Consider the following 17,372-nt stretch of genomic DNA (forward strand, 5'->3'; position numbering starts at 1 on the left):
CTGAGGTCCTCTCAGGGTCTATTCTCTACCTTCTAGATTGAGAGAGCCTTTAAAATATGTTAGATCTTGACTTGTCCCTTCCAGTTAGAAATACTTCATGACTTCGTATACTTCAGATGAAATCTGAACTTCTTTCTGGTTCCTAAGTCCCAGAAATCTGTTCCTTGCCCTGATAATCTCTTCATCATCATCCTGCTACCACTTTCCCTATGTTCCCTACTCTCACCAAAATCATTCATTTCTTGTTCTTTGAAGAAGTCCAGTATGCTACTACTTCAGAGCTCTTGAGTTTGATGTTCTCTCTGCCGTTCTCTCATTCCATCATGTCTCCACTCATACGTCACAACCACAGAAGGGCTGATTTCTCAAGCTTCTGTAAAATATCAGACTCTCTGACTCTTAACCTTCTTGCCCTATTTTATTTTTCTGTATGGCCTGTATCATCAACTGAAATTATATCACATATTTTTAATAAATGTCATAGGCTTATTTCTTAGCTTGTTGATTGTGTGCCTTCCCTACTACAATACAATCTTCACAAGAGCAGGAAGTTCATTTTGCTTGTTGTTTTGTTCCTGGCATTTAACTCAGTGTCTGGTACTTAATAGGTCTACATAAATATTTATAGAATTAAAAGATGAATGATTTATATTTAGGAAGAGAAGAATTGTGCACAAATCTAAATCCCATGTGATCTCTGCAAGACATCACAGAGAGATGTCAACACAGTGAATCATAACGGTTATCTGAATGTCGTGCTTTTAGGGCAGGTAAAAAAAAAGCTTCAGGGTGACTGATTATACAAAGGGAGCATCTCTTTGAGATACAGGAGCCTGGGTTGTTGCTCTTCCATGCACCCAAATATATTATGTGGCTTTCTGAAAATATGCACACCAGACATCTGCCCCCAAATGTTCTGATTCAGAGGTTTAGAGTGAATTCACATGGATGTAGTTCTCTTAGGTTGATCCCCAAAAGCAGCATTTGAGATATAGATTTTGGTCCATATTATTTATTATGTGGATGCTTACAGATAAAATCTATTAAAAAGGGAGGAACTCAGAATGGGGAGCTCGAGGGAGCTGAGCAAGAATGTGGTTCCAGGTAATCTGGCTTTGGCCCGACACACACAGCAAGGCTCTGTATCACAAACTGCACTATAAAGTTGTTTCTTCCTGGAGGTAAGAGACCAGTATTAGTCGGTCATTGATCATAGGCTGACTAAATGTGGAGAGGTCACTTTCCAAGCAGAGCAGCACTCCTCAGTGCAGGGCAGTTCTCTAGATGGGGAGCTGAGAACCATTAGCAGTCAACCCTCACAGCAGCTGGGAAAGGCACATGGTCCCAGAGAAGGAAAACTGGAGAAACCACCACAGTGTGTTCTACAGTTGGATAAAAAGGGGCTAATTGTGCTGCCAACATCCATTCATTCAATGTATATTTATTGTGGCCAGTTATGGTCAAGAATATATACTAGCATTTGCTGAGATTTAATGATGAACAAACGTGGTCCCTGAAGTGTGGATTGAAAGAAACAGAAATAGTCATCACATTAACATGCAATCATAATGATATACTTACTAAATTATTCCAAATAATTAACTGAAACTAGATTGTAGACATAAGTTCATGATATTGTATAGGTGGGTAATGGTTTCCCACAAATTATTCTTGTATAAATTCTTTGTCACAGAAATCATTATTGAATGCCAGCTGTATGTTAATCAAATAATTATCAGGCATTATTTGAAAACTCAAACAGAAATAAAAATATGTTTCAGCCTGGAGGCCATGTTAGTGTACAAGTCCTATACGCGATCATTGTTTAAAACACCAGATGATTTTTTCTTAATGAGAACTGAAGCAGAGGAAAAGTAAAAATAAAAATTTTTAAATGTAACTAAAGTCTGGGGTTAGGTGCAATTATTTTTGTCTTTTAGACAATTATTTTTGTCTTTTAGAAATTATCGCCCTAATTCCTATTCCTGACCAGCCAAGCAAGGCAAGACAAGGACAAGAGCTATGTGAGAAGCAGAACCTTGTTATCATAGAATATTCATGTTCACAGACTCTGCACAATCTGTTAGTCTCTGTGGAGCCTAAAATTTCATTGAAGCTACTCATTTGATATGAAATGTTCACCATTATAAGTCTGGCATAACTGTTTAAAAATAGCAGTGTTTAAGGGACCGAAAAACCTATCTGAATACATAGATACAATACAGACCATTAAGTTCCAAGAAAATTTGATAATTCAGTACTGGAGATAAGAGCTACCAAGAAAGTACAAAAGAAAACTTGTATTTATACATGAAATCACTAGAAAGAAAGACATAAACACTTTTAAAATGACCAGTAAATTAAATACCATTAAATATCCACCTGTAGCTCCTGCTTTTGTCTAAAACTCTATTTTCATCTTTAAAAAAAATCTTTGCATAGTGGTATGGAAGCTACTGTACTGAAAAATAAACCAGTTAATGAGCAACATAATACATGTCAGTAAAATGGTATTTCTTAGTTTCCTTAACATAGAGCAAAATTTCAAAGAAATTCTGTTGAAATTCTGAAGTGTCACCAAGACTTCTCTTTAGGAGAATGTAATGCCAGCAGAAGTAATAAGGCTTATTTTTCATCCTTTTGTTCATACCTCAAATCCCTGTGGTCTTCCTAGACTGTCTTTAACGTGTTTCCATGCAACGAGAATCTCTGACACAGACACACTTGTCGCCTTGACATCTGTGGGAGCAGCACTGGGTTCTGTAGGAAGGAAAACAAACCACATTATAAAAAGTTATCTCTATCAAAGCATTGCACCTGGGTCTGTCAGGTGTTAACTTCCTCTTACCTTATTTTTGAAATGAAGTCCTGTGGTAGTTATGAAAAACACAACAAAATACGAACGTGATCCTTTTGGATTTTTCTACACGGGTCAAGTCTCATCAATACCTTACCAATGACAAATGACAAATCTAGCAAGACAAGCAAAGACATCTGTCCTTGGATTAGCTAAGACATTTCTGGAGAATTTAAATTTTCTGCCAATCTATCCTAATGACTATAAAAATGGACTGGGAAGTCAGGCTTTACTTTTTTTGTTGCTGTTGCTTTTTGCATTAAAAATTTATTTACCTGTTCATTTACCTGTAGGTAAGTTGTTTTATCTCTTTCTAAGCTCTGGTTCCCTCATCTATAACATGACCATATGAGAATATTTATCAAATAGATTTAAAGGTTGGTTTTAATTAGAATAGTACATATAAAATAGTACAGTGCTTGGCATTAAAAATGTTCATTCACAAAATACCATGTTATTATTATTTTTGATTCTGTGTAGGCATAAATAGTATCTAAATTTCATTAGATACTTTTTGTTGTTCTAACCACAAAACTACATTTTTCTGATTATACCAGGAATATGTTATGAATCATGATATTTAAAAGGCATGCATTGACTTTTAAGACAGGTACAGGTGGAAAAGAAAAGTCCCTGAAGGGCTCAGTGCTTTGGCTCAAAACCACCTTTTCATTTGTTTCTATATTCAGTGACCTTTCACACTTTTTTTTTTTGAAATACACAATCTCTGACTGGCATCCATCAAAAAGTGCACTTTATTCGAGGCTGCACTTGATGTGAGGAACAAAATATTTCTCGCATTGACATGGCTGAATCATAAATACTGTGTCACAAACACATGTTAAATGAAATAGCAGAATAAAGGCCATTCATTAGTTCAAACAGTTCTGTACAAAGACTGTTAAAAAAATTCTACCCCATAAAAATTGTAGAAATTTTGATACCCCTTAACACTGATTAGAGCTCAGCCTCATCTATGACATTTTTGTTTTGTTTTTTCAATTTAGGGGACCATATAGCAAAGATTGAGTTCTAAATAAAAATGTTAAAAAGCAAACATGGAAGACGTAATCATTCTCTGAGGTCCTTCTTTTCTAAATGAAGCTAGTCATACATGTGTCTGGAATGTTTTTATATATTATTAATCAAAAAATACCAGTCAAAAAATATCTTCCCTGTTACTTTAAAAGGAGCCGGCAGAAGACTTGGTTGGTCCATGTTTGCAACAAGCAGTGATTTTCTTTTGGCCAAAACTTTGTTGAAAACACATGGTATACTTGTGTCATCTCAAAGCTTTGGCAAATTCACATTACTTTTTACACAGAAGCTGACATTCATTCCTGCCATGGTATAAATAGTAATCTCTCATTCTGTCACCTTTTGAATATTTTTTATTATTTTCCATTTTCTCAGTGGTTTCCCTTATCTCACTTTCCAACTCCCTATTATTTGTGCATCTACCCAATTTAAAACATGTATTCTGGAAAAATCTTCTATCTTATCCTAGAATTTTGGTTAGGAGACTTGCAATGGATATCTTTTCCCCATTGCTATTTAGTAGGAGTTAAAATTTTTGATGTTGCAAGTAAATGAAAGAATGTTGATATTTTTGAGGTGTGTACAACTTGATCTCTGGGATTTGGAATATAGATTATTTCAAAGGAAGCCACACTTTGAATATCATTTGCTATTCAGTAGCAGTTTTACTTCTCTTCAAAATAAATGCATTGCAGAGATTTGTGTGTCAAATGCCTTCTTTCAGCTTTTATATTGCTGAAACAATTACACTTTGTCAAAGAAGATTGCGGTGAAATAAATATTTCAGAAGCACAAACATGTGATTGGGTAGCAGTCTTTCCATATCTCTTGATCTCCAAAGAAAGGAATTATTTCTCTATCAGCTTTGAGTAGTACTGTACAATTTAAGTCTTTCTTAGAAAGTTAAAAAAATCTTAAAGTAAAAGTAAATAAAAATGTTCAGAAATGTACTTCTGAAAGAAGCACCTTAATTTCTATTTAAAAGCTCTGAGGACTTTAAATCAGGGTTATATCAAACCTACATTTCACAGTTGGATTTTTGTGGAGTTGCATATTATAATTTCATATAGTTGAATGACAGTGAATTAATCAAACAAGAACTGAAGAGTCATTAAAATTTTTTCTTCACCCTCTTAATCTAAGCAAGCATGTCTAGCCTGCCGCCCACAGGCCATATATGGCCCAGAACACCTTTGAATGTGGCCCAACAAAAAATTGTGAACTTCTTAAAACATTATGAGTTTTTTTTGTAATTTGAAAATTTTTTTATAGCTAATTACCTATCATTAGTGTTAGTGTATTTTATGTGTGGCCCAAGACAATTCTTCTTCTTCCAGTGTGGCCCAGGGTAGCCAAAATATTGAACACCCCTAAATGGTATCAGAAATTAATGTATGTGGCCCTGAATTAGAAATTTTAGTATGTCAAAAGAGTAACCTGTCAGATAGTCCCAGAAATTTTAGTATGTACTATTTATACCCCAGTGTACATTTTCAAGCGGATCAAAAATTGGTTTGCACACAGAAGTAACTAACTGGATCACAGAACGTCTGGTTCGCATTGGAACTGGCTGTTGGCTTTGGGCATCCCATTGTAAGTGAATGATGGAAAGTTACAACTAGAAAGGACTCTGGAAGTAGTCACTTGGCTCCAAAGTCACAAATGCAAGGGCAGTGGGTCTTTAGTCATGTTTTGTCTGTCCACATTATGTGTCAAATTCTTTTAAGCCAATATTTGAAAATAAGAATTTCTGGTTTCTCTGGGGGTGGGGAGTAGGGCAGAAGATAGTATGAAGCCTGAATTCTTCATTGCTGGCTGATGAGGGTCAGCAGTGGGTACCCTCAGTCAGGGCACGTGCTTCTACATATGCCAGAGTTTCCCCCACTCCCTATTGTCTCACACAGGGTGGACTTAATTTATTTTGTTTCTTATCTCACTCTTACACTCTTTGGAGTAATGAACCTGTGTACCTGTGTTTTAAATCCATGCTCTCATTTTGCAGATTAGAAAAGTGACTTGTCTAGACTTTGCTTTTAGCTGTGAAAAAGCTCCAAGTAGAACTTGGGTCTCAGATGCTCTTTCCTCTGTTTTTAAATTGGCATAAAGGACGAGGAGGGCTCATTCTTCATCTCCTAGAGTCCCTTTTGTGTCACAGAAGAAGTTTTACAGAAAACATAGATAGTTCCTTCTTTTGTTGCCCAGTTGCCTCCAAATAACTGACAGAGGAATAGGTAGAATAAGATTAGAAGCAAACAAAAAAGAGACAAAATAGATGAGGGGATAGCTCAAAATAATAATAATTGCCATTTATTGAGGTGCTGCTGTTTTCCGAACCCTGTTTTTAATTCTTTACATGTCTTAATTAATCTTCTCAACAACCCTATTATTTTTTCAGATGAAGGAGTTGAGGGGCAGAGGTTAAGCTACTTACCCAAGATCCCACAGCTGCTTAAATGTGGAGGGAGGATTTGAACACAGGCAGTCAGACCCTGAGCACCACACTTTGCTGCTTCTGTGCCTATGTCTATGTTACACTTACCTAACGCTTTTTCCTTTTCCATTTCTCTCTTTCCCCTTGGCCCTCCACATCTAACGTCTCTCAGTAATGTTGGTGTTGGGCTCCCCAGCTGGGCTATCTATTTCTAGGTCTTGCCAGAAACCATCTAGACCTCCATCGTCACCCACTTAACCCTGCCACGACTCACTGTCAACTCCTCTGATTCATGTTTCACAGACTCCTTGGTAATTTTGAACCACCGCTGCACAGCAACTCCTCAGTCAGTTCATATTCAGGCATATCTCAAATTCTCCTGATCTCTAAATCACAGGATGTTTTATGCCACTCTCACTGCTATTACACTGTGATAATTTAATAAAAGTTTAGGAACTTCTTTCGGAGACTGTGCTAGCATTATATCCAGTGGAATCAAAGACTTAGAAGGAGATCTCTTTTTTTTCCCATTACTTGTGATGATATTAATTAGGCCATGGCTAACTCCTTCACTGTAATCTTGGGATATGTAGTGGACAGGCTGATTGATAGGTTTGTTTCTGTTAGATTAAAAATGTTGAACAGCATTACCATGCTCATGAATTTAGATGATACATTTGTATTAAGTGACCTAGCAGCTGGAGTTCTTCATGTAATATTGGGATATGTGCTTGTAATATTGATTATACGTCTGACTTCCCAAGAGACCCCTAGAACAACAGCATTAATGAAAGGAGAGTTTAATAAACTCCTTGAGAGAAGGGTTATGGTTTCATTATTTAAAAATTCAATGAAGAAAGCTGTAGTTGAACCTTTACAGGCACGAATCTAAATAGATCATCTGGAAAAGACAGGAAATTATTTCTTGTATTTTACAACTAATATGCCAATTTATTAATTTTCAAGTTCACATAAATCCCACTGAGCTCAGTTTCAGCTAAGGATGAATCTGGAGAATAACACCTTAAGAATGTTAGGCTTTAATTTCAGCTATGGCAGCTCCACTTGCAATAAGATAATTGTATATCATTTTCCGCAAATAAGAACAGGCTTTTTAGGTTTAACAAATATAAGAGCAGGACATTTTTTACAGGCAAGGAAAAAGACAAAAAAAAAAAAAAAACTAGAAAAGGATAAAGCACATCACAAGTAAATAAATCTTTCAACCTATAATTAACTGTATCAAATTTTCTTCTGTTTTTCTATTAGGTTTAATTGAATGGTCCTGATCTTTTCATTTCCAAAGTGATGGTGAGAAGAACTAAGTGGAAAATGGGTATGTCTGAGTATTCATTATTTCTTGATATGTAAAAGGAAAAGTCAATTTAATTATTTATCTTGGAAAAAAATGAATTTTTGTCAGTTTGACCATGTATTTTGAGACACTTACTTTGAAACTTCACTTTTTTTGTTTTTAAACAAATGAAATTGTTTCCAAAATTAGGGTATTGTATAGAATTCTGTATACCCTAGAGGTCTGAAGTCAGGGTTAGGAATGCACATAATCCTTGCTGGCGTGAAGGGTAAAGATCTCTGACACGCATACAGGGCACCTGGATATCTTGGAAGGCAAATATCTCTTTTTTCAGGCTTATGTCAGATGCTGCTTGGCACTGTCAGCATCATTAAGGGTTAATTCTGTTGTGGCAACATGGAAAGGTTTCAGAGGCTTACAGGTGTTAGCAGAGAAATGATTTGAAACTTTTCTGACAGTACTCTAGAGGAACAGCGAATCTCAGAGTTGTGACAGTTAAGGTCATATCCCCAGTGATTGATTGACCAAGCATCCACATTTGTAAATGATTATTTCTTTGAAAAACATGTCAATTCAAGGTTTTCTCTATAATAATGTAATTTGATTTGCATTCTCATGTGCTTTATTGAGGGGGAAAGAAAGGGATAGAGAGAAATGGAGAATTCACATAAACATTTATTCTGGGTACAAATGTCATCTTGTCCTCCATGTTCCAGTGGGAAATAGGTTGAGAAGTAGTACTGAAAGGTGTGCCTTGTAAGTTTTTCTGTTCTGTGCTTGCCTCCCAATACCATAAATTCTGGTAGCTGCATTTGACATTTTTCTTCCCAGCTTGGTGTCGGCTGTGAAAAGGTGGCTTTTTCACAGTGCTTAAGGCATGTAGTTGGTAATCTTGAAAGGAAGAGGAAGAACTAAGCCCATAAGCAGAAATAGAAAGGCAGTCTCACTCCTCTTGTTCTTTACTGTATCTAAGAATATGGAAGGATTTTGAGGTGATAAACAAGTGGATTGGGTTAATGGAAGAATAAAAAAGTAGGATCTGTCTTATGGAGAAATACCATCTCAGTCAGATTAGCTGGGCTTTGGGCAAGAGTATCATGATGAAAGACACACTGTGAAGCTGTATGAACATCCATAGACATAGTGGGAGAAACCTGCACTGGCATGAGTGTAATATATTATTTTACAGGTTTATTACAGGCCTTTACTTTTTTAAAAACAAAAGATTTAATCTTTGAAATGCTCACTCCTTTTTAAGTAAAGGAAATTTCCAAGTGACTAAAAAAGGATGTTGGTTTCCCCTTTAGATTGTATAGCAAAAGTTGATCTATTATCTCTAACTGTACTAGGAAAATTGTTAAAAAGAAAGTTTTATTTTAATCTACTTATTTATTTGTTTAGAGACAGGGTCTCGATCTGTCTCTCAGGTTGCAGTGTAGTGCTGCCATCATAGCCATAGCTCACTGCATCCTCACATTCCTGGGCTCAAGTGCTCCTCCTGCCTCAGCCTCCCAATGTGTTGGGATTATGGGCATAAGCCACTGCTCCTGGCTAGAAGAGTATTTTAGATATAGAATACATTGACAGAATTTTAATTTTAGATTTGTATGGGATTCCAGAGATGTTCTATTCTGAGACCTTCATTTTTAAGGTGGGAAAGCTAAGGCTCAGAGAGGTGAATAAACTGTCTAATATGGTCTGTTCAGTGTGATCAGACTTGAACTCAGCTTCTGCTGAGTCCAGGTGAATGCTTTGCTTTTCCCTTGTCTTGCCTTTTTTGGTTGACACACTGTAATGATGCTAACACTTTACTCATATTTACATATAAAGTTCCAAATTTGTAAATGTAATTATTGAGCAAATACCAAATATATGCTTGAATTTTGTTGTCAGATCAAAGGACTCTATCCAAATTTAATTTGCCTAGTATATTTCATACTTCAGTTGACTAAAATAAATGAAGTGTTACGTTACTATGAAATATGTTACAGAAACGACCTCAGTGTCTTTTAAAACATGCATATTTTCTATCTAGCTTGAAAGAGAACTCTCCGAAGGCAAGCCATTTCAAATTTCAGAAAATGTAACGGAAAAAAAACCCATGGTGGCGCCTATACATTAATTTCAAAACAAAGGTTGACAAGGAACTTACAAAACTGAATTTCTTAAGGGCAGCACTGTTGTTACTATATAAAACGTGTTCACAAACTTCTCCAATTAATCTCTCATGTGACCTTTGGTGCTATGTAATTGATAATTAGGTTCAAACATTTTAAAAGAAAAAGGAACATGCACTTCCTGAATAACACATGTACTTCAAAATAGATCTTTGGAGCAATAAATAATGAAAAATACCATTATTGTATACATTCCTAATGAGGCACTATAGTGTAGGGGTTAAAAAATGTACTTTCAAGTCATATGGACCTGGTTAAGATCCCAGCTCTATCACTTACTATCCTTTCTTGTAACTATCACTTACTGGTGTAAATTTGAACCTGTTACTTAACCTCTCTGAGACTCAGTTTCCTGAAATGTGGATTAGGGCTTCAGATTCCAACTTCATATTTTGTTTTTAGCTTTAAATTTGATAACGTAAGTAACATGGTATACTGCCTTTATCTGAAAACACATCAGAAATCTGAGCTGCTAAGTGTAATGAGTGAGTATCTCATCAGAATGTCTATAGTTTCTTGTCATTATGTTCTTCATGTCCCTGGTCATTCTTATGCTAGGATAAACTTTCTGATTCTCCTTGAAAATTTGGCTCTATATTATGAAAATACAAGGCAGCTTACTTTTGAAAAACTACATTTAACATAAACATTATCTTTGTTTTTTAATATTCACATGACCATATTTATATCCCCCCATGAAGTTCATAGCAGTAAAATGATTAATAATACTCTGGAGCTCTTGAATTCCTACGTGTGGCACTGAGGAAGTAAAAGTGTTAGTTTATATTTACCACACTTACTGGGAGGGTAAAACGAATGCTGCCTTTGGTGGAACATTTTCTGTCGTTTGTCAGTTTTGGAAATGTTAGTTTTTTTTTCCCTTTTCTCATTTTTTCCCCACTTGCAAGGTCAATTAAAATTCTACATTTGAATAGAAGAAGGACTAAGAGAAAAGGCTAACTTTAGGGGTTAGATCTGTTATTATACTTTCTCTCACTCAGAAAATTGTGTTTTTATATTAAAACTTGAAACAACTCAGGAACTTTGATGTGGAAAGCTGGGTTTCCACTTTAGCTCTACCCTGTAACCATTTTTCAGTTTACTCATCTGTAAAACATATCTATTGTTTACTTGGTACTGCCTCCCTACAAGGTGTATCTCGTGAATTAAACATGGTTATGCATATGAAGGCAGCATGTTATATAAAAATCAAGGAGTAGTGGTTAGACAAACCTGGATTTAATTCTCAATTACAAGCAGTGTAACCTTTAGCAAATTCTTTAATTTTTCTGAAAGTCAATTACTCTTTCTATATAATGGAGATAATGATGTCTATTACATAAGATTGTCATAGGATTTCGTGATGTGTTCAAAAAGCTTCCAACAGAAAGCCCTGTCTGAAACTTCTTTATTAGTACAGTGTTTTATGCATAGGGTTAGAAATAAATATTTATTTGTCATATAAATGAAGTATTTATTTAAATCTACTTCACATATATATTGAAAAAATATAAAAGTATCTAAATTTCAAACCAAAGAGGATTGCTTTAATGTTCATCCAGAGAAAGGACTACCCTGCAGGGATTATCAGTGTTGTTGTTTTCATGGATATAGGATTGCCATATATTGTTAGGGTATGAAAAACATAAAGCAACATGTGTGGAATAATCAATTTTTAATTAAACAAATTTAGAAAAATGTTTGGAAAATATATATCTGAAAAGTTATGAATGAGTTTATTTTGTCTTATTTGTATTTTCTAATATATGTACAACAATGATTATTTGTATAACGAAATATTACGTAAAAATAATAGAAATAAAAGAACTGACCTCCTTCAGCTGAACAGATGACCACAATTTGACTAAAAGGCCCATCTCCTTTATTGTTATAAACACCAACTTTCACTTCAAAGGGAGTGAGAGGAGGGACACTTTCATCTCGATAAATGAATTTGGAAGCTTCAGAGGATGTCACCATTTTTTCCTTCCAGCCACGTGTTCCATTGGGTCTAAAAGCCACAATATAGCCAAAGCCTTCCCCATTCTGAAACTCTTCAGATACTGGCTAAAGAAGAAAAATGTAATTAATTATCAGCAAAATGACTAATTAGAAATCCACTTTCTCCAGAGTTTTAAGTAAAAATGGAGAATATCAAATGGAGAATGGAGAGAAATGCTTAACAAATGGAGAATCTCCAATCTTTATACTACATTGGAAGCCAAAATTGCACAATCACTTTGGCACTTTTTTGAAAGTTAAAAAGCTTTAAAGGTAAAAGAAGAAAAATTATATCAGTTGAAATGTACAAAACTCTCAAGAGAAGTGAAAACTTTTCAAGTGAAACAAATTTGCTCCAATTAGTCATGTATATAAAATGAAGATCGGGGAAAACTGCACTATGGTCTGGTGGTTGGGAATGTCTTGTCACTGGTAATGCTCTGCAGAAAGCTTTAGTCCACAAATGTAAGAGATAGCAATGTTAAAAACTTTCTTCTAGTATGCCTTGCAATTGCCTTTATGGTTACCAACATGAGAAAACTGGGCTATGGTATTTGTTCAGGAAGCTTGTGCTATATGGCTTAGATTTAAATTTATTACATGGGCTTCAACTACACACTATAGAAAGGAGTAATTGTGACTAATTAGCTAGTCACTGTGGATTGTTACCAGCTACTGTTTAGCACAGTGCTTTACAGTAGATATGCAATAAATATTTGCTAAGTAGATTTTTTTCTTTGAATTTTAATATGGAGAAAAGCCATGTGTTAAGTGGTGGAAGAGAGACAAAGCTCATTATATTAAAGCTTACATGGAAAGGCAATTCTATATAGAGAGATTTGGTCTCAGTGAAGCTCAGGTATTGGGAAGTTAATACCTCTGTAGACATCAAAAACAACATAAGAAGTGTTATTGAGAAAAAGGGGAATGTACAGAAAATAGGACAGATGATGTGCCCATGGAAGAATTCTATGGGAAAAAGATACCTCTGTACACTTTCTTATTGTTCTTAGAGATTGTCAAGGACTTAATCTATTTGCTCTAACAGACATTTCCATTTCTGTATATTCTAAGACAGATTTCTGTGAGCTACATACTTATATTTATCAATAAGGTTATTTAACATCAGAAAAGGAAGGTGGCTTCAAGGAAAATAAATGTTCTCTTCAGCTCCACTCTTTTTTCTTTGACAAATGACACTTTGGAGGCCATATGAGGACAGACAAAATAACACAAATTTTGTAATCGAAGTCACAATTCGGTTTATTAGAGAAAGTCCTTAACTGTGCCTCAGTTTCATCATTTGTAAAATGAAGGAAATAATCCCAACTAATAAGATTGTCATACGGGTTAAATGAGATGGCATTTATTCAGCAGTAGTTAATTCCTTCCTCCCACTATTTTTGGCCTTTAAATAAGTCAAGGGGACTGCTTAATGCTAAAATAATTAAATATCACACTAAGCCAAACAAACAACTGGAGTGATTTGTGAGAGGATGTGTTTTTCTTACCTCCCAGGCGATGACTAACTCATGCCTTCTTCCACTTCTTCCACTTACATTGGTGGGCGCTGTCTTTGGAACTGTGGATAAAAATGGGTGGAGAGTAAGGAGACTGAAAACTCCCAACCTGCATTGGATAAAATCCTGAAATAAGCCAAAAGTTCGTCTGAAGTCAGAATGGTCCTATTAAAGATTGAAACAAAATATTGGTGACAGAAACACCCTACTTTCAAATCTATGTGACAGATGTTGATACACCTTTTTCTTTTTCATGATCACTTACTGCACTATGCCTCTTGAAAATGCTTTAGTAGCAATCTCTAAATAATAACACACTAGCTTAGAAAATCTAATAATGATTAGGTAAATTTTGTCCTTCAAATTGTTTGTTTTTCACCTCTTTGCTAATGATGTGACTCTTATCCCAGGGCTTATAGAGCCACTGAAAAAGCCACAGGTAAAGATTAGCATTACTGCCTTTCCAGAACCCCCAGGAAACTCCAGGATTTTTTTGTTGTTTTTTTATTTTTGAACCTTAGCAACAATTCCATGGAGTGAGAACCTACTAAATGAATAAACATTTAAAAAAAATCTGTCAAGAATGAATCTCTCTGCAAACTGCATAATTTATAGGCATCCAGTGAAATTTTTTCAAATGAATAACTATTAAAGGAATAAATGTGTCAAAGAAATAAATTTCCCCTTCAGTGCCCCAAACCACAAAGTCTGCAGTTGAAAGGGAACATTTTCAAATGAAGAACTGTTAAATGAAGAAAACTATTAAAAGAATCATTTTCCAGGCTATGAGCCTGCATTAGCAATTTTACACTTCAGCGTTGCCTTTCTATCTCTGCATATCGTTTTTAAATGATATTGATATACTCATAAACAATACATTCACTCCCATACATTACTTACTTGAATGAAAGGCTATTAATTTCTGGTGGATATTCACACAGCCTTTTATACACCAGAAAAACTGAAGTGGAATTTATATACTCCTGGAAAGGAAAAAAAAGAAATTCTCCTTGGGCCAGAAAGGTGGATGAGCAAAACCTGTGAATATATAAGTGGCTCAATTGAAATAAATAACCTTTATTTGTCAGGATCCAAAGTTTAGTATCCTTTGGTACTTTTCTCCATGAACACAATTCTCTTGCTCAGACACAGGCAGCTGCTACCAATATAGGAGTATGCAGCAGCAGTTACCAATCTTTGTCCTTTCACTGTTACATGCATACTGAGGACTATTCATATGTGGAGTCATTGCATGGATTCCCTCAGAATTGCATGGAATTGGATACCCATTTTTCTCTCATTCAAGAAATCACATGGAATTCATTGAGAAAAATGAAGCAATTAAAGCAATAATTATAAATATGACATAATTTATATCATCAGCAAACAAATCAGGTATTGAGTTATGTATTAGTAGTCATAGTTAATGCTACATGTAACAAACTGTGATGTAACAGTATGCCTTATCACATGCCTTAAAAGCCACTGTTACCTAGTATTAGTCTAAATTTATTTTCTGGTCAATGTTATGGGTAAGACGCACAAGAAGAGAGGTGGTTTAACTGTATATGTAAAAGGACAGGGAAACATGTTTCCAAATATTCCCTTTTTTGCTAATCTCAGACTTCTGAATGTTGTGACCATGAAAGCATATTCAAATGAATAGTGAATGCAAGATATTAATAATTTGTTGATATCATGCTATTGATTATCTGAGTATTACTGTTTTTTTAAAGTATATACACACACACACACACACACACACACACACACTCTTCACATTTGTCTCTGAAAACTCACATTAATATAACATCATAGGTAATGTATACCAGACCCAGTACTTTGTCTATTAACTTGGACTAAATTCACACTCTAAATTTAGGGCTTTGCATCATCTTCTTTGAGGACATCATCTGTATGATTATAGGTTTCTGTGAAAGACTAGGTATTGAAGATCCTTTTCTACTTTTTTCAACCCTAAAATATCATCTAAAAAAAAGGGGTGCACAGAAACTCTAGATTACAGTTTTAGAGTAAGCTCATGCTCTCTAGTGACCATCTGGAAGCCCATTTAAAATAGAATAAAACAGAGTAACTATTTGAAATCAAAACTGTTGAAGCTTTGGTAGTATTTTTTCTCATCTGTTAATATTTTTATTTTTCAAAAACAATTTGCCAATTTCGATTTTCAAAGTTTTAACTTTCTGAGTAAAAAATTAAAAACAACCAAACAGATGAATTGGGGAAAATTTCCATTTTGAGAAAGTAAGAAAGCAGAAGAAGGCCTTCTGTGATTTGATTCAATCTATTTATACATTTTTTGAAATTATTTGAATAATTCCAACTAATAGTAAGGTTTAAAAAATTTATTTTATTACCTGAAATCAGTCCTTGAGGTTTTCTTACTGCTGCTAATTTATTTTTAAGATAAGAGAGCCCATGTTCAATTTAATGTAAAGAAATAAGATCATCCTTTTTTTTTTTTTTTTTTTTTTTTTTTTACCTTACCTCCAATTATACTGAACAATAAATGACACAAGACCAATTATGGTTCACCGTGTTTTAATAGCATATGTGTATAATTAACAACTACTCAAATTAAAAAAAAAAAAAAACTTACTAGATATAATCAGATCCAGTAATGGAAAACTTCAGGATTTAACAGCTGCATCTCAGGCAGTGTTTTGTTGTCGTGGGCAAATGTTTGAATTGGACACTCTAATTCCAATTGGCTTAAATTTCCTAATTACATGCAGATAATCGGTGAAATACATGCATATTCATTTTCTTTTCAAGTTGGTGGCACACGGTTATTATCTCTGCAGTTAACACTTTGGAGTCCACTGATTTTAATTATAGCCCTTTATAAAACAACATATTCATAATCTGAGGGGATCTGACTTAATCTTTCAGAGCCTTTACAGTGTAAAAATTCTATAATTCTTGTTAGAAGCATAAAATTAACATAATCGAATATCTAATAAATGCTTTTGCTGGGTCCAGAGAAATACACATTTCCTTTAAAACCAAATATATTTTAAATATAATTAATAAAATTCAAATTCAGGATTAATCAGCTAGAGTCTTCTTCCTTAGACAACTACTGACAAATGTCATGAGCATATTAGCTTAGAGAATCCAGTTTATACACATGGTTAGCAGGTATAAGTCTGATTCACCTGAATTTCTTTCTGAACAAAGCTCTTCCATTAGCAGATAATGTAATTGATACTTTGTCACAAGCTGCAAATGCCTGGCTGTTTAAGTCTTGTCTGGCATATCGAAATCTAAACTCATGTCTCTTTTCATCTTAAACATTGGAAACATTTTTGTAAACACAGAATGAACAAAATACACTGAACTACCTTAGTTTAACCACGCCTGAATATCAAAGAACTTCTTAGTAGGTTGAACAAAGCGAGTCACACTAATAATGTGCTTTAATTAGCATTCAACTAAAATAAAATACAATGAAATAATTTCCAATATTTTCTCCCTGAAAATTTTCCAATTACAGTAGGCGCTTACATCACTCATTAAAAAATACAGCTTTATTTGAGACCTGGGACAGGATAATTTTGGAGCTTAATGGTTATCCGGCAATTGGTTTGGAAAGAAAGATGCCAAAGAATGAAAAGAGGGAAGGGAGTGAGTTTATACAGCAAAGGTAGATGCCAAGAGGAACATTTGAAAAATAAGATTTTTTCTAACCAAATTGAAATATGTAGCACAGAAATATTTCAGTTAATTGATTCTAACTCAGGCTTAGTTTATAGAAAGATTTAGATTGAAGGAGCCTGCCCCCCCCCCCGCAAAAAAAAATAAAACCCAGTGGTATTTCCTAAATAGTTTAAATAATGCTTTTATTCTTATCAATAGGATAGAAAATGTGGTATGTACAAATGGTAAACGTTTTCTTGTCAGAGGGAGAAGTAAGAGTGAGAAAGATCTGGGCTTGAATCATAGTTCTACCACTCTCACTGCTTGGTTGAAAATATTTTTTAACCTGTATTTACATTGTCTCAGTGATATG

At 34.6% G+C, this 17,372-nt stretch overlaps 1 protein-coding gene across 2 annotated transcripts in view; it reads right to left on the bottom strand.

Annotated features, from left to right (window-relative positions):
- CNTN5 (contactin 5) overlaps window positions 1-17,372 on the bottom strand; it is a 1,452,729-nt gene that overhangs the window by 55,775 nt on the left and 1,379,582 nt on the right. For both annotated transcript variants that reach the window (XM_002754648.7, XM_078339900.1), the window contains 3 exons: window positions 13,331-13,401; window positions 11,651-11,885; window positions 2,651-2,760 (listed from right to left, as the gene is read on the bottom strand). In XM_002754648.7, coding sequence (XP_002754694.4) covers window positions 2,651-2,760; window positions 11,651-11,885; window positions 13,331-13,401 — 416 coding nt within the window. The remainder of the gene's footprint in view (window positions 1-2,650; window positions 2,761-11,650; window positions 11,886-13,330; window positions 13,402-17,372) is intronic.

This window comes from Callithrix jacchus, chromosome 10, assembly GCF_049354715.1.
Source record: "Callithrix jacchus isolate 240 chromosome 10, calJac240_pri, whole genome shotgun sequence".
NCBI classification, from domain to species: Eukaryota; Metazoa; Chordata; class Mammalia; order Primates; family Cebidae; genus Callithrix; species Callithrix jacchus.